This window comes from the organism of the source record quoted next, unplaced genomic scaffold (genome assembly GCF_019419815.1).
Source record: "Pyrus x bretschneideri cultivar Hongxiangsu unplaced genomic scaffold, Pyrus_bretschneideri_v1 Contig17, whole genome shotgun sequence".
NCBI classification, from domain to species: Eukaryota; Viridiplantae; Streptophyta; class Magnoliopsida; order Rosales; family Rosaceae; genus Pyrus; species Pyrus x bretschneideri.
The window spans coordinates 6,286,081-6,310,629 of NW_025999468.1; the positions used below are offsets into that span (position 1 = coordinate 6,286,081).

Sequence of the window (24,549 nt, forward strand, 5' to 3'; positions counted from 1 at the left end):
TCATGGACACCCTCATGATGGAGTGACTTTGACATAATCAAAGATTAAGGACCTAACCACAAGACAACTGTGATGCCTCAGGTCAAAAGACTAATTTGCATTATCCCAACCATGAGTTCTCATGTGACATGAATATGAGAACTCTTCGTTGATCGTGTTTAGTGAACTCATTCTCTATTGAGCACCTACGTACTTGTCTTGATGTCACACACACCAATGACTCGAGACTAGTCACTCTCCCTAAGAGAAGACATAGCACGTACTGATCTTAACGGACTGTCAATGCCCAATTGACAATCCTATGATCAGGAACGTTTAGGATGTGTCAACGAAAGAATGGTCTCATGAATCTAACTTCTTTAGATCGCATTCTTCCAATTACATATTCCTTGGACTTATCGTTTAAGCATATAACATTTATATGAGACGGCTCAAACAATAATGTTTGCTCTTAATATTAAACTAGATTAGTTTAACATGTGAAATGTCCATAAAGTATCATCATATGATTGGTTTTAGGGCACATTTCCAACACTCTGGTCCTCCAAGAAATTAATACTTTAATGAACAGTATAGGACCATATTTGTTTCCATCTCCAACTGAGGGCCAAAGGGCCATAGGGCTCGTTTTAGCCCTATCACAAAAAAGGGTCTCCAATTGAGGGGCCAAAGGGTCAAACATAATTTATTATTTAAATTTAAAAACTACAATAACTTAAATTAAAAAACTACAACTTAAATATAAAAATGACAAATTAGATTTAAAAATTACAAATTAAATTTAAAAACAACATTAACTTAAATTTAAAAACTACAACAACTTAAATTTAATATCCATAATCAACATCATCTTCATCATCCGCCATTGTAGGAGTATAGTTAGAGGTAAACAACTGTCGTCGGATCATAATTTCTTTTTCTTTTTTTCAGTATCAAAATAGGCCTTACTCATTAGAGTATAATTCGAAATGTTCATTTCCATATTCTTATCATCCATCTTTTCTTGTATTTGTTTGGCCCGTTCTTCATGCCTACAGATCATTTATTTTGCCTCAAGGGCAGTTTGCTTCGCCATTAATCGCAATGAGGCCGCCACTTCTTGTTGAACGGCGTAATCATCATTTGCCTTGCCCTTTTCCTTCAACCTTTGTTCCTTGTTTCATCCCATAGCGCTAGGTATGGAACCTTCACCCGAAGACTGATTTTCTACCCTTGTTTTTTGAATGGTAGGAGATCCATCTTCATCTATATCTGTAGCTGAGGATGTAGTTCTGACCACCGGCATAGGACCTATGTTGAGGTGGATCTTTAAATAACACCCGCCATTTATAAATTTCCTAACAACTGTGAAATTGAAAGGGTTTCAAGCTGCCCTTCATATACAATTCATTCACTTGGCCTACCTAGAAAATATAATTACAAACATTAAAGCAAATTAATTTCGGATATAACCGACAGAATTGTTGTCGGTTATATCTGACAACAATTCTTAAATTCTTGGCCCAGCTCGGGGCTGGCTGGCTGGCTAGCTCCTTTGGGCCAACCGGTTGGCCCTTTAGCCCTTTCAGATTCCGTGGGGCCCATAAGCGCTCTGGCCTAACCCTCGATTGGAGACGATTTTCGGACTATTTTCAGCCCTCTGACCCTCTGGACCCTTCAGTTGGAGATGGCCTAAGAGTTTGCGTGTTAGTTTAGTTTTTTTTTATTTTATTTTTATTTTTATTGTATATAATTAATAAAAAGTTACAATTCTAACAATACATTAATAATATTTATTGTAGTGTTTGAATTCGAACTCAACAATTTTAACAATATATTAGTATATGTCCACACATAAAGTGTGTGAAATTTTTTATTTTTCGTTTTTAAAATTGAAGGAGAAGGAAGAGGGTGTAACATTCCACATCGTCCAGGGGAGTGGATCCTATAAGCCTTTTATGTATATTCTCATCTCTACCTAGCACGAGGCCTTTTGGGAGCTCACTGGCTTTGGGTTCCGTAGGAACTCCGAAGTTAAGCGAGTTCGCTCGGGAGCAATCCCAAGATGAGTGACCCACTAGTAAGTTCTCGTGTGAGTTCCTATAAACAAAACCATGAGGGCATGGTCAAGGCCCAAAGCGGACAATATCGTGCTACGGTGGAGTCCAACTCGGGATGTGGTGGGGGCCCGGTCGGGATGTGGCAGAGAGTGTGAGAGAACGTTAGATTGGAAATGTAAAAATTACTTGTAGGTAAGGGTTAAACAGAAAACAGCCAAATTTTGTTATGTCAAATTACATTACTATCCTTAATTTTTTTTGTTGTGATAGAAGATTAAATAGTCTTTTCATTCTCTTTTAGTGAGGATTCTATTAATATATAGTTTAGAATAACAATAATTATGGAACCATGAAAATGATCTTAATTGCTAAGAGCAACTTCAACCCTAAAAAATGCGTTGGCACCCAACCCATTTAATCCACTCAATGAAAAGTGATTGACCCCAATAAACAGTAATTAGCCAAAAGCATCTCCACCCCTAAAAAATTCACTGGCACAAATGCATCTCCATCCCTACAAAATGCACTGGCACCTATCCCATTTAAAATATTATTATAAAATAATAATAAAATAGTTTTAATTTTGGTTATGATTTTTAACTAATCTTGTCAAGCCATGTGTCATTATTCGAAAGTACTATTTTGTGGATAGATGTTCGATAAAATTTTCAACAAATCTCAACGCCCCACATGTCACTATCTGTTTACAATAATTTAGTCAAGATTTCGATTATATTTTTAACCAATCTTGTTGTTCTTCGCATTGTAGAATGTGTGTGCTTGTAATGTCTATAAAATGTGGGATCAGACAATATTATAAAATATGGGTGTAACACAAATAAATAAATTAAAATATTGATGTGGGTGGAATACATATACATAAATAAAATTATTGTCACTTGATCCGCTAAACTTGTCACACCACGCAGATTAGTGGAAGCATGAGAGAGAGCGTTTTTTCAACAAGTGAAGGATATGTTGAGTTTTTTCCAATGACCTTGAAGACCTTGAAGACCTTGACTACTTCTTAGGCGATCTCCAAGCCTATTACAAAACGCTTACTCCACATTTCTCGCAACTCCATCTCATTCCTGTAAGCGGGTCATGAGTAATTTGAACTCAGCATTGATACAACATAACATCTTCGATGAGCTTCCACGTAACCATTTTTTTCACAAAAAAGTATATGAAAGCTTTGGTTGAAAATGTTGAAAATATTGAAATGTGGTGTAAGGTAGAAGATGATGGTTAAGTATTTATAGAAAAAATTAATAATTTTTTTTATAAATTTTTTTGATGTATTTTTAAACAATTTTTAATAATTTACTGTTGGATTTGAAAAAGATTCAAATCCAACAGCCCAAATATGGACACATGGCCAACGTCATCATTCTGACCGTTTGGTTTTTTTTTTTCTTTTCGTTTTTGGCCGAAAATTGTGGACTGTTGATCTCTGGATCGAACGGCCTAGATCACGCCACGTCAGTAGCCATTGGTTTGGAAATTCAAAATTTTGTGACAGTTGGAAATCCAGTGGTCTAGAAAACTAGACGTTGGAAATCCAACGGTCCAGAATGAGCCACGTGACCACTCACCGGTATCCATTGGTGCTCTACAACTGCGGGCTCCACCGCCTTTTTTTGGTAGAGAATGCACGCCCACTTGCGTGTGTTTCCCATGCGACTGGAGCAAAAAAATTCAAACTGGCTTGTAATGTTATGTTGATGTCAGTGTGACGTCACATAGGCCGTCCCTTGGCTCAGCACATTCTGGGCCGGTCTAGATACTGCTTGGGCTGGAGCAAAAAATTGGGAGGCTGGCCTGTTTTGGAGACTTTGAGCCGGCCTACCCCAATGGGGCGGAGCTGCTCTAAAATTTTGAAATAAGCCACGAGGGGCGGTCTTGGCGCCCAAAGACCGAAAACCAGACAGACATGGCATCCCTAAACGCGAAACCCGCAACACTCTCTCTCTCTCTCCACCACCCATGGAGGAGACCGCCATCATTTCAAAACTTGAAGCTTCCAGCTCCACAAGCCTTCATCCCCTCGTCGCCGCCTACCTTCAGTCGTTCACCCAACTCCAGAACCCCCAAAAACCAAAAAATCAATCGAATCCCAAGCCCACCAAACCCTCCGCTCCCTAGCCAAGAAATTCCTCCCCTTCCTCAACCGCGAGCTATCCGTTCTCCCCAAACGCCTCGCCGACCCCTCAAAGTTAGATGACGAATTTGCCCTCGAACTCTTCGATATTTACTGGCTTTGCCTCGACCGCCTGGCCGCCGTGTCCCCTGTGTTGTCCGCTTCTCCGTGATCGTTTCACTCCCAGAGGGTGAGGATGGTGAGTTGCCTGGTGGCATGTGGGCGGTACGAGGATGCGGAGAGTGAGGGGTATAGGATTTTGGAGAGCCTTAAGGCGATTGAATTTGAATCGAAGAAATTGGTGAAATCGGACAGGAGATTTGTGCCAGATGTGAAGAAGGGGGGAGGAGATGAAGAGTCTGGGTCTTTGTTGGGAGAAATTGTGGTGGCGCTTGTGAAATGTGCGGCCATGAGTCAGAGTAAGGATAGTGAGGTGTACGGGCGGGTGCTTTGTTTGGTTGAGGAGGTTGTGCCGTGGTCCTGGTGAGTAAGTCATCCGATTTTCGCTTTCCACAGAATATAAATTTATCCGAGCAGGCACAGTCTAACTGCATTTCGAGTAATTTAACATTATTTATGATTTTACAGCTATGATATGTAGTTTACTGATTGGTGTACCTGATATGATCTCATGGTATTAGATGCAAGCACATGTGAGAAGTTGCACAGGAATCTCGTTGTCTACCTGAGTATGTGTACTCGATTTTAAGTTGGGGAGCTATCATCGTTCAACGGGGATCTTGTGCAAAAGTTCTGCCTTGTAACCATGGCTGAGTATGTCAAGTCGTCAATGAAAGATACAATGTTCAAGGTAGCCTATGTTTTGATTTTATAGTCGTGATTTATAAAAAATTTCATGCATGTATCTAATCAGTAACTGTCTTTTGTTCATACAGTTTGCCCGTACATTATGTTCATCTTTGTTCTTGTCTCGAGATGACAGATTCATGCTCTCTCGCATCTTTTTATTTGTAATTCTTGAACTTTGAAATACCATACAATGATTAAGCTTAAAAGGTTGCCATATCTTATGGATTCAAAGTGTTTTGCCCCTTTTGAAAATGTATGATGTCTTGGGAATTAGACATCGGATCAAGCAGATTTTTTATTTGTTGTATCCACTTGGTATGTTTTATTCCTCTGATTTGATTGCCATTGTTTTCTTAAGATTGAGCATACTTGTTTTCTTAGTTGTATTACAACTCTTTTTTTTTTGGGTCAACATTGCATTACAACGTTAAAGTGAAATTACCATTTCATAGGCAGACTTTTAGTACTTTATCTTGTCTCTTTTACTGAGTGACATCTTGATGTAAACTTGTAAGTAATTTTGATTCAGTGTATTAGAGGTCTGAAGGACTGTATTCAGTGTTTATCAGATGCAATATGTTTACTTAAGTAATTTTGATTTTAGTTTTTGTGTTTTTGTTTATTTTTTCTTTTATGAATTTCAATAACTCGCCTTTTCCGGGTAACGCTTTGTTTGTTTGGAAGTTGGATTTCTTGCTGACATTAATAAGCTACTGTATCAGAGTGAGATGTATGATGGTATCCATGAAATTTCTCCTTGCCATCAATTAGCTGTGGCATATTGCTTACGTGCACTTTCTACCCAGGAAGCTGAACCCAACTCAAGGGTGCTAATTCATGAAGGTTATTTCCCAAGTTTGATTTAATGCTAAAAAGCTTCATATGCTATTTCTATATGTTCAAGTGTCATTTTACAATTTTGTCCAACTATTTGATTTGTGTTTGTTATGACTCATATCCTACAGGCTCTCTCATATGCCAAAGAAGCTCACAACTTACGTGCTAAGCTATTTGGAGGGAAATTTATGTTTTCTTCGAAGTGACAGCCCAAAAAGTACAATGAAATTGGAGGTATCTGTCAGGAGTTAACATATAGCATTCATGACATGCATATGCAAAGATCAGTTGTTAGTGAAGTTTGGCTTTTTGATACTAGTTCATGTGACCAGGAAAGCTGTTATCTGAGCCCATGGAATGCACTCCAATGTTATCTTGAAAGCACTCTGCAGTTTTCTCTTCCTCTCTCAGTCAATCATTTTATTAAAATTAAAGTCTGGAACTTTCTCTACTGAGATTGGATTTGAATTTGGATCTCCAAAATAACCTGCAGGTGGGGGTTATCCTTAAAATAATTGGTAATGGAGCTGAGGCCGAAGGTTTTTAACAATTTGGAAAAGCTTTTTCCTGCTCACAAAGCTTACCACAATTTACCATTGTTTTTTCTACTGTCTTGGGTATAACAACTTCTCTTCATTTGTTGTTCATGTATCACAATTATATCTACATTCACCGCTGGTTTCAAAAGAATTAGATTGTAACAACTGGCTAACTTACAGTATAATTTTTTGTCTTTAGGAAAGCTGTACCATAAGCAGCAGTTTTGGGATTTGGCACAAAAGGAACTTCAAAGTGGCAAGGAATATTTGGGGGATAGCAGACCTGATATTTCTTGTTTGAAGTGCAGATTGATGCTGGAAGCAACTGTTAATCAGAACCTTGGGGATTTATTCCAAAGCATTTTTGAAAATACAAGAAGTACATCTTCAGATAAGTTATCTCATGCTGAAAACCTGTATAAATCAGCCATTGCCAAACTAAATCTTTCTGAGTGGCAAATTCTGTTAGTTGTCCTGAAGAAGAGCGTGTTGAGTGGACAATGCTTAGAAAAGCTAGTCTTAAAGACTTTGGAGCTTGTCGTATACTTACTCATTCTGAAGACAAACAGCAGGAAATTAGGAGAACCACCAAGGAGGGGCTGAAAGGCAAGATGGATGCTAAAAAGTTTTAAAAGACTAAAAATGCACCAAAACCCAGGGTGAAGGATCAAGTGTCAGTACCTGAGTACAATTTGAGGTCAACTCAGTCTAGATATTGATCTTCTCAGAACCATAGCATAAGTGGTAATGGCATCACCCAGCTTGATCCTTCAAAGCAGTTGCAAGGAAAAAGTGAGTGTGATTGTCCTGATACTTTTAGTAAGAGGGATTTTCTATTGGATTTAAAAAGTTGTGAGGTCGTTTTTGGGTGTGATGTAACATGCATTTGCAGCAAAACTATGTTGGAATCATGACATGTTTGGCAATTCAAAGCAATAACTTTAGTTCTAATAAAATGGATAATGTATACCTGTAGTCTACAATACAATGGATAATGCTTATTATAACACGAAAAAATTGCATCATCTGACGGTTGCTGTATGAGGATAATATATGCTTGTGTATCTATCTTTTATAATACCATGGATAATTCTTGTTATAACCCAAAAATTACATCATCTGACCGTTTTTGTCACCATAAAATCCCATATCTTCACACTTGGGCCGTAGATTAGTCTTGATTTATGAAAAAAACCACCTTTCTCACCAAGTCCACAGCTTTGTCACAACTTGGGTTAAACAAATGAAAGACGTGGCCCTCCCCTTCACTCTCCACAATCTCAACCACCCCACCATACCCACTCTTCTTCAATGCCTCGTAGTATGCCCAGCCCCTGTCCCTCAAGAAATCCTTCTCAGCCACGAAAACCAACACCCTCCCACACCCAATCTCACCCAATTTCGGATCCTTACCCGGCCACACCCTCGCGTCATCCGACCCCCCACATGTCGGATAAATAACCTCCAACAACTTACCGGGCTTGTCATTCACGAAGAAGGGGTGAAACAAAATCATCCCCACTATCCTGGTGCCACCCAAACCGTAGAGCCCGGCCTGGCGCACCACGTGATGCGTTAGAGTGGCACCAGCGCTGTCGCCACCAATAAAAACACGGTCAAAGTCAACGCGATCGTTGAGCCAGGCCTCGGGCCCGTTACGATTGGAATGGGCCGCGGCCCATTGGACTGCATCCCAGGAGTCTTCAAAAGCAACGGGGAGTGGGTGCTCCGGCGCCCGCCTGTAGTGCACCGACAAAGCCACGACGTTCGCTTCGGAAGCCAGTAACGAGACGTGGTTGTGGTAGAGAGGAGAGTAGGGGGACTCGATGACGAAAGCGCCGCCGTGGATGAAAATAAGGAGAGGGAGTTTGCGGGTCGGGTCGGGGAGCTTGGGGAGAAACACGCGGGCAGAGAGCCCGGATTGTGGCGAGAGGACGATGTCTTTGGATTGCACCCCGGTTGTCGGGTCGGTGGAGGGTGGGACGGTTTCGGTGCCCATGAGTCTCTCGGTTCGGCCGTCGTTATAGATTCGGAAGAGGGTAGGGAACTCGAATGATACTTCGCTGCTGGAGGGTTTAGAGTCCATCGGAGTCGCCGGAGATATTTTGTTTTGTTTTGTAATTGGGTTTTCGGGTTTTTTATGGAAGAAAATGAGGTGAATGCTTTGTGACTTGTCGCGTAAGATGATAAAACGGAATAATCTGGGGTTGGTTAAGTATGTGTACAGATGGCGTTTCGCTAGCAAATGGATCTTGTTTCTGTCGACCAATGATTTTCTATAATAAATTGAAATTGATCAAATATGAAAGACAAGAATTATGACCGTACAACTTCTTTGTTATGAACGTTTTGGCTTTGGGTGATAAGATCATGGATGCCCGTTCTTTGCCGTGGGTTTTAAGAATAACATTTAAGACAATATTATTAACTTATAAATAAATTTTAGGATAAATTCTTATTTACTATCCTTATGTTTCATGGTTTTCAACATTTAGTACATCAAATTTTTTTCGTTCTAGAGTTATACCTAAATTGTAAATTTTGGGACAGTCTCGTACATCTGTTAGTCAAATTGTTAAATTTCCTGTTATCTGTGACGTGGCGTCCATGTGGAAAATGATTAGGTGCCATGTGGGTCCACGTGGATTTTTTTTTTAAGTGGCGTTGAGTGAAAAAAAAATTAAAAAAAAAAATTTACGGGTTCAAAAAAGAATTTTCCCGCCCAAATTTTTTTTCCACAAACCTTACATTTTTTCCAGCCAAAATTTTTTGGAAAAAAAAATTAAATTAAATAGGCAAAAAACAACAACTTTCTATTCCAAATCTACAAATTCAATTCCAAACAAACTTTGAATTCTAAATCTGCAAATTCATCATTTAAACTATCAACAAAGTTCAATTGTCAACAACTTTCAATTCACAACAAAGTTCAATATACATCCTCCAATTCACACAAAAGTATCGACATACCACAACTTTTAGAACTAATGGGTCAAGGTGTTCTTCCAAAAACACTAAAGATCTGTCCAAAACACTAATGGGTCAACTTTAAAACTAATTGAACTCTACCCAAAACACTAAAGATTTATCGGAAAGTTTCCAAAAAAACTAAGGGCATAACAGAATGAATCCTTAAACAACCTAAAGCATTAAAGCAGCATCATGGAACATTCCTCCTCCTTTTCTGATCTCTTGCAATAGACTTTGAAGTGGTTTGAGAGACTTGAGTTGGTTGAGATGAAGGTTGTGGAGCTTCCTGAGTGCATGGCTACGATGATTGAGAGGGTTGTGATGCCTTAGATGTTGAGGCCTAAGTAAAGAACCCATATAGCATTAGCACTGACAGATACTACACTTCACAATTAACAAATTCACTTAAGAAATGAAAAATCAACAAAAAATATCAAAATTATACCTCATTTTTCTTGCTTTTTCTTCCTTTTCTAGCAGCTGAAGGAGGATGAGTGGTAGGGCATCTGGCCTTGTTGTGTCCTGAGGCCTTGCAAACTCTACACTTCACACTTTTTTGCCCTCTCTTGCTTAACCTAAATTCATTTTCATCACCCTCCCTATGTCTCCTCTTTTTTGGTCTCCCCGACTACCTTTTAAAAGTTGGAAGAAGAATGCATTTGTTTTCAGATGGCTCCCAAAATTTCATGCCTTGGACAGGTTGAATCAAGTTTTCGTAAGCTTCAAAGTACTTCTCCTTCTTGTACAAAGAGGAAACAAATTCCTTAGGCTGTCTTCTTACATAATAGATGGCCAAGCAACCATATATGCAAGGAAAGCTTGTCAAATCTCATCTTCTGCATGAGCAAGTGCACCCATTCAAATCCACCACAAATATATTGCCTCTGCCCTTATCCACTTCAAAATTTTCTCCTCCAAACCATGTAGCTATAGTGTGTGAGTTTTTCAGTTTGTACTCCTCCAACTTCTTCTCGATTTTTGGGCAGATAGTTCCTTTATCCTTCCTCATTGCATCTCTTCTCAACCATATCATCTTCATCAATAAAACTCTTTATAGTTTCCAGCATGGTAATAATAGGCTTGTCCCTAGACCTTAGGATAAAAGAATTGAAGCTTTCACAGAGGTTGTTTAAGAGAATGTCACACTGAGTGTGTGTCTCAAAGTGTGACCTACTCCAATGCAAGGCTGGCCTTTTCTCCAACCATTTATAAGCTTCTTCATTCAGCCTATTCACCTCAACCATACTCTCTCTAAAATCAGCAAGGGTTGTTGCCTTGGCAGCATTCCACGAGGCCATATGCCTTGTAGTTGGTGTATAAGTGCCTAACACAAAACCGATAATTACAATTCGGCAGCACCTTCTCAAAAGCTGATATTAAACTCTTTTGTTTGTCAGAAATGAAGTCCAAGCATGCCGGTTCACAATTCCCAAGTCAGCAGCTAGCAGTTCCAGAAACCAAACCCAACTGTCCTTGTTCTTGAGCTCTACTATAGCATATGCAATAACCCAAGTTTGGTTATTTGCATCCATTTTTGGTTATTTGCATCCATTCCCACTACAGATAGTAACTGGCCCTTGAACACTCTCTTCTAGTGACAACCATCCAACCCTACAAGCTGCCTACCTCCATACTTAAATCCATTTTTGCAAGCCCCTAAACAAATATAAATCCTCTAAAATATCACATGAGCATCATCATAGGGCAACACCTTCATCTGAACTATGCTACCCAGGTTTGTTCGCTTAAGCTCATCACAGTACTCCCACAACTTTGTGTACTGATCCATGTTACTCCCCTCAAGGATTTTCAAACACTGTGCTTTCATTATGTAGGTTGTCTTGAGGTGGATCTCAACCATTATTTCTTCCTTCACTATCTCCATAAATGTAATGATGGGCATGCTTAGGTTGAGTCTGAACTTGTCCACATACCTTTTCATAAGCCATGCCACTTTGCAGTTAGGATTTTCCCTCTAAATACTTAGACATTCATGTTTCCCAACATAGGTTTTCACGTGCATTGAATCTTCATTGTACATCCTGGAAGCATACAATTTCCATGGACAGTTTTTCTCACACCTTGCACTAATCTTCCATTTCTCATTCCCTTTTAGCTTAATAGAAGGTGCACCATGCTTAATGGAGTGAGACCACATTGCCTCTCTCAACTGTGCAGTATCTCTGAACTTCAATCCATTTTCAAACTTTGGAGCATCCCTATCGGCTTCTTCAATAAACTCAGGGTAGATGACCTTCTCATCACAGTCTAAACCCGAATCCTCAACACTGTGCAGGCCATCTGAGTCTTATCTATCATCATCAAGGGGAAAGTCTTTTACATCTTTTGCATCAATAACGTCTTATGAATGTTGGTTCCCAACCCCTTCACTCCTTTCAGCATCTCCAACGACACTTTCTACAGTTGTATCATCTACTGCACGACGATCATCATCTTCCAAATTATAGTCACTGTCCACAAACTCACTATCTGTAGTGTCATCATCTGCATTTACTGCCACAAACAATGCATATTTGTTAAAAACCTAAACTTTGCAAAAATAATTGAATATTGAAATTAAAATTGTAAAAATAAATGTTTCAAAAATTTTATCTTCATTAGCTTCTACTTTGGTCCCTTCATTAACTTCTTCAGCTTCGTAACCTTCTTCAGTTTCATCACCTTCATCATCTTCATCACCTTCATTATCAGCATTGAGAGGACCATCTTCAGCCTCATATCGACTTCCTTGTCCTCCTTCTGTTGCTTCAGCCTCATGTTCATCATCACCATTGTAGGCTATGTCATTTAAAAGACATAGCCGTTTTTCTAAGTCATCCGCACCCCTTTTTGCTCTACCCTTCTTTAGTTTTGATCCACTTCCCTTTGTAATCGAAATCGCCACCCTCAATTCCTCAATATCTTCTATAATGACACCTTTTTTAATATGGCACTCTTATCTAGATTCATCAAAAGCTTATGTTTCAAGGTAGCTTGCTTCGGACTTAGATGTTCTAGGTACATTTCTATTTCCCTAACCCCTGGAACATACTTGCACATTTCACCCACATTTTGATCCCGTTCAATAAGCCTTAATCCTTCCCAATAAGACATTCCAAGAATCCTATAGTGATACAACATAAACCCATCATATCCTAACTCCTTAACCACATCAATCTCGAAAAAAAAAAACATGAAGTCTTTGACTACATAATCAAACCAAGCCTCAAACCCTCATGTATACGCACTTTCAGACCATTTCCCACCGTGGTTAATTTTAAGGCTAAATAATTCGGGCATGCCTGCAAAGTCAAGGAGAAAGGTGAAAATAACATATAATCCTGGAGGCAAATGGGGAAAAAGGTGAAAACACTAGTAGGACCATGAGGAAAAAAGTTGAAAACAAAACCATGGGGACCATGATTGAAGACAAAACCACATGCACAACCCACTACAAAACACAATTCCAGAAACCATAGAAAAAAAAAAAATGGGATTGGAACTCACAGATCCCTAATCCTTAAATTCAAAATTGAAAAATCAGAAAACCTAAACCCATATTATCTACACTTCGAAAAAGGTAGGTTACTTACAATAAAGTGGTGTTTCACCCACTTCGATCCTCCTTTTTTCCCACCCCATCATCAACGATGGCTTCATGACAATCTTTCCCAGAAACGTGTGCACAACGTACGACAGTGTGTGAGGTGGAGCAATGGCGAGGTCGAGTGACGGCCCGTTGGTAGGTTTCGAACGGAGATGGGGGGGTCTCGATTTTCTGGGGGAGTGAAAAGTGAAACCACCTTTCATTTTTTCACCTTTTCTAGGGGAGATGGGGAGTCGCGATTTATGAATTTTGATTTTTTTTTATTTTATTTTTTATTTTTTTACTCAATGCCACTTCAAAAAAAAAAAAACAATTTCCTAAAAGATGGTGGACTGAAGAACCAAATTGTTAAAATAGAGAAGACATTGATGTACAATGTTGTACTGGAGAATGGCATATATGTGGAATAATATCCTAGAAGATGGTGGACTGAAGAACCAAATTGTCTTATAGCATGCTTCTCAATAGTTTTAAAAATGGATTGGATTCCTATATTTCAGCAATTGGCACTTTAAGATAAGACGGTTGTATTTAAAAATAAATGATCATATACATACTACTATGTTAGAAGGGTTGAGACTTTTACCTCAGTATAAAAATTGAAATTCCTATTTCTAAAAGAAATTGAAGACAAATTAAGATTAGATTATAAATTGAACATATAGTAAGAGTAAATTCAACGTTACTTTCTCAGGAACTAAATTATTGTGTATCAATTCATATCATCATTTTTTAACATCTCACATCTCTTACGTCACAGTATCACTAAATTTGGAATTAAATTTACGCTTAGAAGTTTTCAACATCACCTAATCCATCATAGAAAGTCAAAGATCTCAAATTAATTTTTGTAGGACTTTAGACTTCAGATGAAGTGTATCAATATGAAATAGATAGCCAAACGTTCTCAAGGGCACCCTCTCTGTATTACATCCACATACAAATGATCCCCTCTTGAATTCACATATATAAACAGCAATTTTTATGGAATCAAAGACGCATACTTTTATAATTACATTAAAATTTCAAAACCACCTTTAAATATTCTATAAAAAAATAAAAATAAATCTTAGAAATGCATATCAGTCCAAGGTTTCAAGTTCTCAGAATGAGGAATTACTTATGAGAACAGTTAATTCTCTGCTCCTTTTGAATGAATCGAGCATACCATTTGAAAACCAATGTAACTTTTATCCATACTGCCTAAATCATTGAACCAAAACAGGACAATTTCACGGAAAATTTTCCTTTTTTTTCTTACTTTTGAATGAATCAAGCATGACATTTTTAAGGCTTTGTATAAAAGATTATATAAACCAACTAAAAATCCCATTTTTTTTCCTACTTTTGAATGAATGAAAAGCAATGTAACTTTGGTCCTAAAAACAAATTCACAAACCACAGACACAGTCATCAACTAAATTGCAATTTCAAAACAAAAGTAACTTTTGTTCTTGGAACCAAGAACCACATATGCATACCAAAATCCCAAACCTTATTTTCTAGACATAGAGGTCAAAATCTAAATGAAGGAAAGTCTACCTTTTCAAGGTGTAATTCTTCACTTGGCATTACACCCTCCCTGATCCTCTAGACATGGTACACTGCAATGCTTGCCAACCATTGCAAGTTCCACAGTTCCTGCACTTGAAGACTGCAGTTAAGAAATCACCCAACTTCAATACACTATGAACCTAGTAATGTCATCAAACTCACCAGGGTCAGCTCTTGTCAAATTGGATTGCATGGTCTAACACACCCATCTGTGTTTATTTAGTTGCCAATTTTTCACGAATATACCTGGGATATCTAATGTTCAACACCTTATAAACAATGAGGTATGTATACATACTTTGGTTCTTTTTATTTAGTCTATTTATATAAGCAATTAATCAAGCTACATGCATACTAATCAATCTATATGCCAGATTTTTAAACTCGGGGGCTTATATCAATTACTTGAATGTGGGTCTTAGCACCCAAGATAAATGCAGATGGTATATTATCGGTCTGTTCTTGCGTAATTACGAACAAGTATTGTCTGCCACTTGAATATCCTGTTTAGTAGTGAATGAACCATCATTTGGAATTACCTCCCCGATGCAAATGCATGCTGCCATTTGTTTTTAAAGTTTTCTAGTCTTCATATTTTCTTCTGCTGATTAGCATTCCAGATTGTTGTATTTGCATAGCAACCTTAATGTTTGTTTCCTTTCTTTAACACATACTAATAAGTTAATTGTTGTTAAATCCTCAGGCTTCACTTGTTACTGGCTCAATTTGTTTGGGATCAGAAAAAAACGAATCTACTCAGGTTGTTTTTGTCACTATACAACATAGAGGGTGTCTGTCGATGAACTATTCTAACACGATTTGTTTGTCCCTGATGCAGGCTTGCACCTGAGTCTATTCAACAACTTGAAGGATTTGTAACACTGTTTATCCCGCACGCCTTCTGTTGGAAGCATCTTTGCAACACTGGAGAAGAACTACCATCAAGATCAAGTTGTGAGTAATACTATGAAACCAGGACGCTTATCGCATGCCCTCTGGGGAATTCTGAAACATTCCTCACCAGTGTCGGAAATTAGATGCACGAGGATGTGGCATATATTATCTGTATACATATAAGCACAAATCTATATGTTTCCATAAGTAACCTTTCATTTGAATACCCTGCACAGCTGAAGAATTGGCTGAAGCCATGAAAAGCCACGACCTAGTTATATATATCGGCCATGGAAGTGGTATGTTTGATTATTCTGGCTTTTTTGTGTTTGGCATAAAAAGTTTTTAAAACGTCAAACTGAACATTTGTGCCCGTATGTCTTGTGATGCAGCGGTGAAGTACGTTCCCATGCATCAGATTCAGAGTCTGGAAAACTGCGCTGCTACTCTTTTGATGGGATGTAGTAGTGGTTGTCTGACACTGAATGGTTGTTATATTCCACACGGTCCTGCACTATCTTATCTGCTAGCCGGTTCTCCTGTCACCATTTATGGGAAGTGACGGACAAGGATATTAACCGATTTGCAAAGGCCATGCTTGATGGTTGGCTAGAAGAAAGATCGAGTTCCTCTCAGGGTTGTGCCCAATGCAAAGCAGAAGAATTTGAGGCCTTGAGCATTAGGGGCCGTCAAGGTAATGCCAAGAAAGTCTTGAGAAAGAAATCGCCTGAAGCTTGTGGAAGTGATCCAACAACGATTTCTTGTGATCATAGGCTGAAGATTGGATCATTCACGAGTCAGGCTCGTGAAGCTTGCAGTCTCCCTTTCTTGATTGGAGCTCACCGGTATGTTATGGTGTGTTCCTACAGGCATACGGAGAAAAGATTCATAGCACCGTCATGTGGAAAATGGCATGCTCTCCAAGTTCATCAATGCCGCGGGCGAGCTTTAAGTTTCAAGTCTCCGATTTTAGCAACCAATTACAGGATGGAAACTTAAGGTGTGTGTTCTAGCAAGAATCAGCAAACATGTTGTCTAGCAAACATGTCAATACGCACTAATTTCTAAAATTTTTCGTTTCCGCCATTTTGTAGAGCAGAGTTCGGAAATGCAGGTTAATGTGCAGTGTAAATGGAAGATGGAATTTGTACATAATTTTTCGTTCATAGTGTCATTTGCTGTGTTGTTGAACTATTAGAACACTGGGAGAGAAATCAAATGGTTGTTAAACTATTATTATTCATTTAAATGTTTGATAAATCAAATTGCATTCAGGTGATGCCGTAGTGGCTAGCGTAGATGTGTTTCTCCTTATGCACTCGAGTTCATATTCCCCTCTCAACGCTTTGATTAGTTTAATGCTATTATAGGAAAAATAAAGGTTCTTTAAATTGATTCATGAGTGTTTGTTTTTCTTTTTTTTAAGACTTGATCTTGCTGTATTTTAAAAATGTGTTTCCAAGTTTTAAAATGAAAGAATTATGCACTTTTAACTTAAAAATAATGTATCTTGAAATTGACTTGTAGCGTTTTTAAGAAAATATTTATGGAACTAAACTTTAGTAACATTGCAATTGTATCTTGAAAAAGCATCTAAAGTGCTTCTTAGAAGAAACACATAACTGATACTTCTTGAATGAAGCACTTTCAATACGTTTGGAATCCAAAAACATTTTCTCTAAAAACGTTTTTGGTCATTTTAAAAGTATTTTCAAACCAACTCTTATTACAGTGATTAAGATTTACAAATGTTTCTACCAAAATAAGATTTACAAATGTTAAAAACCAAGCGAGCAAAGTGAAATTTCAAATCCTGCCTGTCAAAACAAATTCAGGCACATTGACCAAAATGGAATGTTGATACAAGGGTGAGGATCCTAGAAATCAATTCATCAATCATCCTACGTCAGAAATCATTTTGAATTTTTTATTTAAAATTGAATACAAAGAGTATATAACGAAAACTGAACAGCTAAATAAATTGATTCCTAAGATCCTATCAAAGAGGATCCATATATCCTCATCCCAAGAGAGAGAACCACATACATGAAGAAAACTATATTCGAACATTGAAGAAGGTAAAAAGTAAGAAGTAAAATTAGATTTTGAAAATATATTACACAACAGAACAAAGGGAAAAGGAACAACTTCATCTCCATTTTCCTTTTTTACAGCCATTCAATTTCAATGAGACTTAAATCCAATGCAAATCCGAGAAAGTTAAAATCATAACTTCTGTTTTTGTGCAATCACTACTAAATTTGTGTGCCTAAACAAGTGTTCCTAACTTCCTTATCTTTCATCACTGTTTCCTTCTCTACGCATACGTCTCCTCCCAGAACGTCCCAACAACACCCTGCCATGACGCCGAAGGCGGCTCGCGAATGACATGCCACCGCCGTCATCATCACCATCACTATCATTCTCTTCATCTTGATCAGAGGAATCCAAACCGCCAACAGGAGTTGTGTGCCGGATGCCAGCAGCACTGTTGTCCAATGAGTGGTGGAAGGCCCTCTCAGGCGGTCTTAGACGTCTTGTCAGGTCAGTCCTTGATGGCCCAAATGCATGTAATAGGAAAAAGAAGTTCACCAGATTGCCATCGAATCCCAGCCCGAACCCCCCATTTCTTTCTGGAGCATCTGCATTAAAGCCACCATCCTCTTCGTCCATATCCAAACCATAATTATTTCTTTCAATTACATAATCTCCAAAAACCATTGCACCTGGCATGGAAGACTGGATTGTGCTCATCAGATCGTTCGTCTCACGCTCATGTTCAAGACTTCTCCATTTCTCTTCGAGGTCTGGATCCACTTCTCGTGGGCGTGCAGAGGGGTGCTCTTCCTTCACATGCCTTTTAAGCTCCTTGTAATTTCCGACAAATGAACAATTTTCTTGCATGCAGCTTCTCCTTTTTGTATTTAGATAATCTCGTGCTGGTTCAAGAACAGTCCAGCCCTTCACCTGGCCCCTACAGAGGGGGCATGCAAGTTCCGTGACTTCACACTTTTGTACTGGCCATCCAGCATCTGTTACCATAATTGGATCGTTGTTGGAGCCAAGCAATGGTTGTCCAAGATCAGATGACACAATTTTAGTATAAGCTTTCTTGTACTGGCCAAGACAATTGGAATGTCGGAAACTAGTTCCACACATGTAGGGACGGCAACCTTTGTCATGAGAAGAACAAAGGAGAAGAACAGCATTGTGAGGATACTCCATGCACACGGAACATGTTGCATCCTCCCAGTCTTTTTTTTCCAAATCTCTGCATTTCTTCGAGCACAGATCCTCCAATAGATCTTGACTGTTCCGCAATGGATATGGAGTTGGTCTGTATCGTCGGGAAGCAATTCTGCGTCGTCCCCGGCTGCCTTTTGCCATTTCTAAGATCTACCTGCAAATCACATTGCAAAAGTTATACCAGAACCATGACAGTCCAGATATACATACATGGAACTTTAAAATTATTCGGCTACAAATACACACACATACAGGACAAAAACCAGGAACGTCCACACCAACGTTAATAGAATAAAGTTCACCCTATTACTGCAGATGCCAATCCTGTGCTTCAATTGTCAAAGTCTCAAAGAAAAACAATATATCAGAACTTTAAATTCGAAAGGAAACCATAGTACGCATTTCAATCACCAATTTTTAGATCAGATTATCACATAAACACACCATACAAGTGGTCAAAAAGCACACACAGAAGCATCTTAACAGAATTTTTAAAGGAGTCTTACAGTAAGGACTACATCGATGTGTGAGTCAATACATAAAGGACGAATAAAGGACCAAACTGATGAGTTGGTAAAACATAAAGGATTGTTTGTGATAAAAACCCGTTTTCCTAAATACACTAGCAAATTTATTGTAGCAATTGAATTCTAAACTAGGACGATAACGTCGATAAGCCTTGAATTTGAAATCAACTATCAAACCCTATGAAGAAAGAACAAAGAACCCCCGAGATCAACTCTCTGATCAGTGATAACCACACTAGTATGAAATTGAATCTTGAATCATTGAACTACTAAAGTAAATAGATATCACCAAAAACTATGTGATTAGTGAAGATTAAAAACTTGGGCAGAGCCAGAAACAGCTCGAGTCTTGATTCGAAGCCAATTATACCCAGAAACACATGTATTTCATTCCAGCTAAAGATATAATCTTTCGCAATTGAAACTGAAAACCAGAAAGCCTCACCTGAGCCGAGGTCAGAGCAATTCCGGATCCAAAATAAGTCAGTTGCATACAATGGCAAGAGAAACAGAAACAGGTCAGAGATTTATACACAGACCAACGTGTTTAAGAAGTTAATAAATTAATCAAATAAAAACCCAAAGCTTGAAGCAAAGCACATGGCAGCTGACCCATCATCCATTTGAGAGAGATCCACAAAAATATTAATTAATATTCAAATTTAACTATATTAAGAATCTTTTGTAAAAATCCAAAGAAAAAGGTGAAAATCTCCAATTTTACTCAGAAATGAAAGTCGTAGACTTGTGGTTGCTCAATTTTGCACGCAAAGGATAACCCAGCTTTCAAAATTCCAAATTTCCAATTTTTTTTATTTGAAAAGTAAACAAAAATGAAAAACAAAGGAAGAGAGAATAACTACATAACTGAATGATTTTCCATGATTTTTCTAACATTTCCCGGCAACCAAACAGACTCTCAAGCTCAAGAATGAAGGAAGAACAAAAGTACAAAACCATCTGATAAGAGAGAAATTGAAAAAGCATAGAAATCGCACCAGAATTATATATGTACTATTCGAGTGTTGAAACTTCAGAGACGTTAAAGCGGGTCGGAGTAAGAGCAATTTGGATATGGATTTTGGATTTGGGAGAGAAGAAGGGGATTAGGGTTTCAGAGGAGGCGAAGCTAATACGCGATTGAGGGATAAGCGGGAGAGCGCGGGAGGCAGCGAAATGAAAAGCAAATAATCACAAAAGCTGTTCGTAGTCGCGAGGTTTATTTAATTTTCTAGAAAGAGAGAGGAGGAGAGAGAAAGCTCCAAGCTTTTCGTCAATTTCGAGTTATTTCTACGCTACTCTATCTCTCTCCTCCCTCATTTTCTCTCTCCTCTGATTCGTGATTGGAGACGTGGGGCAGCTGCTTTGATTTGGAATCCACGCGCTGCTTGGGCGGCTGGCGAGCACGCTCAGTTTCACCGGTTTAAAGCGGTCGCGCTGTCACGCGTCGTCGTGCTGTGTGGTAAATGTCGGAAAGACATCATCTTCGGATCTCTTTCACTAAGGTCATCATATTAAGTGATTCAGATTTTTGAAATTTCATCTAACGACTCACTTGTTTTGATCACTTAAAAGCTATAATAATTTTTGACCGTTGGATAAAATTTCAAAGATTCGGATCACTTGATCCAGTGACCTTGGTGGAAAAGATCCAAAGAGGATCTCTTTCCGTAAATGTTTGTCCACGTTCTAAGATTCACAATTTCACATGGGGGTGAAACTCGACAGGTTGGCCGGTTGGAAGGCAAACCCAATCCTACACAATTTTTGTGTTTCGGGTTCAGGTTTGGGTTGAGTTTGATTTGGATTCATTCGAGGCAAATAATAAGTTTAGTTGAGTTCAAGTTTACATTTGAGTTGGATTCAAATCGTTCAACTTGTTCGAGATTAACCCTGTAACAACTTAGTTTGCTAGAATTCTTAAAAATTTAAGCCAAATAGGATCAAAGCTAGTCAACTTAAATTTTATAAATAAATCAAACTTTGTCCAACTTTTTTGAGTTCAATTATATAGCAACTTAGTTTGAAGTTAACTAGCCTTGATGCTATTTTGTTTTTTCTTTTGTACTGAAAAAAAAAAAGGTTAAATAGCATCAAAGCTAGTTAACTTCAATTTCATAAATTGGTCAAAACTTAAATTCAACTCCACAAAATAATCTTCGTTTTAAACTTAAACTGAATACAATATTCAACGATGCAAAATTTGAATTAAAATACAAGAAAATACTAAGAAGGTACCAAAAGAAAGAGAAAAAAAAAAAAGCAACATTTCATTGTCCAATGTAAACAACCACCGAATTGAAGTCTTGTCGTTCGAAATTCAATGTGTATTTCTATTAAATATTAAATAAGGAAAATAATTAATTGTATATTATATATTCACAACAATCGCTATAAGCCTTTAAAAATAAAATAAACCCCAATACCAAAAGCTTCAGCAATATTAGCTACACCTATAATTAAAAATTGTACCAAGTTATAATCCATTACAAGAATTCTTGGCCGTAGATTTGGAGTCGACAGCTTAGATCACATGGTAGATATACCAGTAAAACCAATTAGAGGCCACACGATCTGGAGTGGACGGCTTAGATCAGATGGTCCGGAGAGCGAGACCATTTCTGTTTTTGAATACCGAGTCTTTCGCTAGTCCCTACCACTACTCGGAGGAGCGGGAAACGCAGTCCGAAATTTGAAAGAGAAGAGAAGGAAAGAAAGATGAGAGGCACAAGCCGCGGCCGAGCAAGGGAGTCGTTCAACCCACGGCCACCACCAGCGACGCCGCTGGACCACTTCCGCCTCCAACGAGACTCCGATGCCAGCTTCGCAAGCAGCCGCCCTTCCTCGGTGGGCATGGGTCCCACCACCGCCGCCCTCGACCTGTACAAAGACCGCTCTTTCCAGCAGTCCACCGTCTCCGCCGTCAATTCCTACCTTTCCTCCCACTCCCTCCAATTCTCCCTCAAATTCCCAATCCCCTCCGCCCGGGAAATCACCGAAACCCTGAAATTCCTCCTCGCCCGGCTCGACTACCCTTCGCCCAAGCTCGAGGACGACCTCCCCCTCCTCCTCAAGTTCCTGAAATGCCCCTTCAAGCCCAACAAGTCCTTGCTCCGAAACCCCACCGTCAACGCCCACCAGTGGCCCACTCTGCTCGCGGTCATCCACTGGATCTTCCAGATTGTGCTCTACACCGACCATCTCGCCGCCGATTCCCGGGCCTTCGTCGAGAACAATGCCATGTCCGAGTACGCCCTGGAGAGCTACTTGCATTATATACACGGCAATGACGATGCCGTGGAGGCCTTGGACCGGGATTTCTTGGACAAGTTGGATAGGGAGAAGGAGAATGCGGAGGAGAATGTCAGGGTTTTGGAGGCAACCGCCACGCAGCTGCAGGGGAGGGTGGAAACAATGCGGTTGGAGCCGTCCAGGAGGGAGGCGCTGGAGAAGGAGAGGGGTTTATTGGAGGGGGATGTGGTCAAGTTTAATGAAATCATAGGGAATCTGGAGAAGAGTATTGCGAATTTGGAAGCGGTGTTGGAGGGGAGAGAGAAGGAATTGGAGGCCAAAGTGGTGGATAATAAGAGGATTTTCCAAGAGAATGCGGAGTTGAATAAGAGAGTGGAGTTGCAGACCTTCAATGCGAGGGATGTGGACAGAATGAAGAGGGAGTTGCAGGCTGTGGAGAGGGATATTGGGGAAGCAGAGCTCGAAAGGAATGCGTGGGAGGAGAAGGCTTGGGAAATTGATACCATGCTTAGCCATAAGTTTAAGGACCTTGAGGCTGTGGCCATGGACTGCAACCAGGCAATGAGGAGGTTTGCCCTCCTTTTCATGTGATCTTCTTTTCTTGCCAATTGATGTCATAGATACAGAAATGTAATTTTTTTTCGTGTGATTGTTTCGCGGTGCATATCATTGGCTTCGATAGTGCATGACAATGATATGTTGATCCAATTTTGCGTCGAGCCAATTAACTCTTTGTCATGGCTAGTGATTTGTTTGACGTTGTTTGCCTACTTGTTTATGTTTGTTTGAATTGCTTGCTGGCTTATGACAGCTGATGGTGCTACAAGTTTCGACAAATTTAATAATCTTTGTATGCATTGCAATTTCTCTCTTTCTTTGGTGGTAGCAGGTTGAAACTTGGTAATGGATTTCAGTATTTATTGAATGCTAAGGGATCGACGCCAGCTGAGATTATGGGGATTGACTACAAATCAACTTTAAAGCCTGCGCTCGACTCCTACTCAGAAGACATAAAGAAAAGCTCCGTGGAAAAACTGGAAGAGTTGATTTCCCTTCAGAAACAGTCAAGTGAACTTTCTGCTCAGATTGAGGGCAAACGAAATTTTATAGCGACGCTTCAATCTCACATCGGTGAAGTAAGTGGTTCAAGATTAAGCCTTAGACATATTAATTTAACCTTATGAACTCGATAACTGGTGTATGTCTTACAAAGTAAAATATCAACTGTAAAGGTAATTGATCATATGGTGTTTAATGGTCAGACTTCGAAACTGTAGACCTGTTGTGATACATGACCTCAGTTTCTGTAGTTGGTTATTGCTCCAATATGGTTCGGACTTTGGGAAAGAAATGCAATTTTACAAAGATTTTGTTTTTGACTGTATATTTTACTTGTGTATAATTTACCCGTTAGGTGGAAGCACAACTGAACTTGTTGAAGAAAGAGATACAGGAATACACTTCCAGATGTGCAGCCGAAGCTAGAAACTTGATGGAAGATGTTGAACGGGAGACTCGTAACTTGGATATTGTGGAAAGAGAAGCAAACGAGATTCTGAAGGTTTGTCTTTAACTTCTTTCTTGAATGGTTAACTTCCAAGTTGTTTTTGTTGTTTTTACATTATGGTCATCAAATTGTCATGCCATACGAACATCGTTAAGTTTGATATCATAACGAATCTCATTGTTCTTGCAGACCTCCAAACTGAAATTGCAGGATGCAATCAAACAAACTGAAGAAGAAACTCAGATGTGCGCTTATGGACTCATGGCGGTAATTGACTCGGTCTCGAAGTACAAGGAATATGTGCAGTCTAAGATTTTTGAAATGAAGAAAGATGTCTCAGAAACAGCTGTTGCTGTATCAGACACTCACAAAAGTTGCTTGCAATCGCAATTTGGTTTTCTGTCGGATGCAAACCAGCAATCAGAAACAGCACTCCAATAGGCTGTCATACTTGATTCCCTGCCTTGCTGCTTACCGGTTTTATACTCTCGTGCTGAAATTACCGTGATTTCAACTGATGGGTAATTAACTGTCATCTGAATTTATCTTTTGATCATTCTTTGTTACTGTTTTATTAGTTCTACTAATCAGATGGTATCCTAAGTTTCTTAGAGCGATGTGTTTCCA

The 24,549-nt window shown here is 39.0% G+C and overlaps 4 protein-coding genes and 1 long non-coding RNA gene across 12 annotated transcripts; 3 read left to right on the forward strand and 2 right to left on the reverse strand.

Annotated features, from left to right (window-relative positions):
* Nucleotides 1-3,950: 3,950 nt before the first annotated feature.
* Nucleotides 3,951-5,833, forward strand: LOC125475912. Its single transcript, XR_007257276.1, has 3 exons — nucleotides 3,951-4,662; nucleotides 4,821-4,990; nucleotides 5,712-5,833. It is a non-coding gene; the product is annotated as an uncharacterized LOC125475912 (long non-coding RNA).
* A 1,458-nt stretch (nucleotides 5,834-7,291) lies between these two features.
* Nucleotides 7,292-8,525, reverse strand: LOC103942255 (probable carboxylesterase 12). The gene has a single exon (XM_048581604.1). It carries the CDS (start codon nucleotides 8,449-8,451, stop codon nucleotides 7,537-7,539), a length of 915 nt encoding a protein of 304 aa, XP_048437561.1. The 5' UTR covers nucleotides 8,452-8,525; the 3' UTR covers nucleotides 7,292-7,536.
* A 6,250-nt stretch (nucleotides 8,526-14,775) lies between these two features.
* Nucleotides 14,776-15,952, forward strand: LOC125476043 (separase-like). Its single transcript, XM_048581763.1, has 4 exons — nucleotides 14,776-14,780; nucleotides 15,335-15,450; nucleotides 15,627-15,689; nucleotides 15,783-15,952. The coding sequence occupies exons 1-4, from the start codon at nucleotides 14,776-14,778 to the stop codon at nucleotides 15,950-15,952; spliced, it is 354 nt and encodes a 117-aa protein (XP_048437720.1).
* Nucleotides 15,953-17,469: 1,517 nt separating this feature from the next.
* On the reverse strand, nucleotides 17,470-20,433 carry LOC125476011. 8 transcript variants are annotated; one of them, XM_048581610.1, is made up of 3 exons: nucleotides 20,162-20,432; nucleotides 18,889-18,981; nucleotides 17,470-18,790 (listed from the first exon to the last, which is right to left on the reverse strand). In XM_048581610.1, exon 3 carries the CDS (start codon nucleotides 18,775-18,777, stop codon nucleotides 17,683-17,685), a length of 1,095 nt encoding a protein of 364 aa, XP_048437567.1. In that variant the 5' UTR covers nucleotides 18,778-18,790; nucleotides 18,889-18,981; nucleotides 20,162-20,432; the 3' UTR covers nucleotides 17,470-17,682. The 8 variants fall into 8 exon arrangements, with proteins under 8 accessions (XP_048437567.1, XP_048437568.1, XP_048437562.1 ...); XM_048581611.1 differs by lacking the exon at nucleotides 18,889-18,981 and adding an exon at nucleotides 19,534-19,608; XM_048581605.1 differs by lacking the exon at nucleotides 18,889-18,981 and having other exon boundaries at nucleotides 17,470-18,786; nucleotides 19,609-20,433.
* Nucleotides 20,434-21,469: 1,036 nt separating this feature from the next.
* LOC125476012 (kinetochore protein NDC80 homolog) lies at nucleotides 21,470-24,505 on the forward strand. Its single transcript, XM_048581613.1, has 4 exons — nucleotides 21,470-22,984; nucleotides 23,305-23,551; nucleotides 23,830-23,976; nucleotides 24,112-24,505. The coding sequence occupies exons 1-4, from the start codon at nucleotides 21,882-21,884 to the stop codon at nucleotides 24,361-24,363; spliced, it is 1,749 nt and encodes a 582-aa protein (XP_048437570.1). The 5' UTR covers nucleotides 21,470-21,881; the 3' UTR covers nucleotides 24,364-24,505.
* Nucleotides 24,506-24,549: the final 44 nt, after the last annotated feature.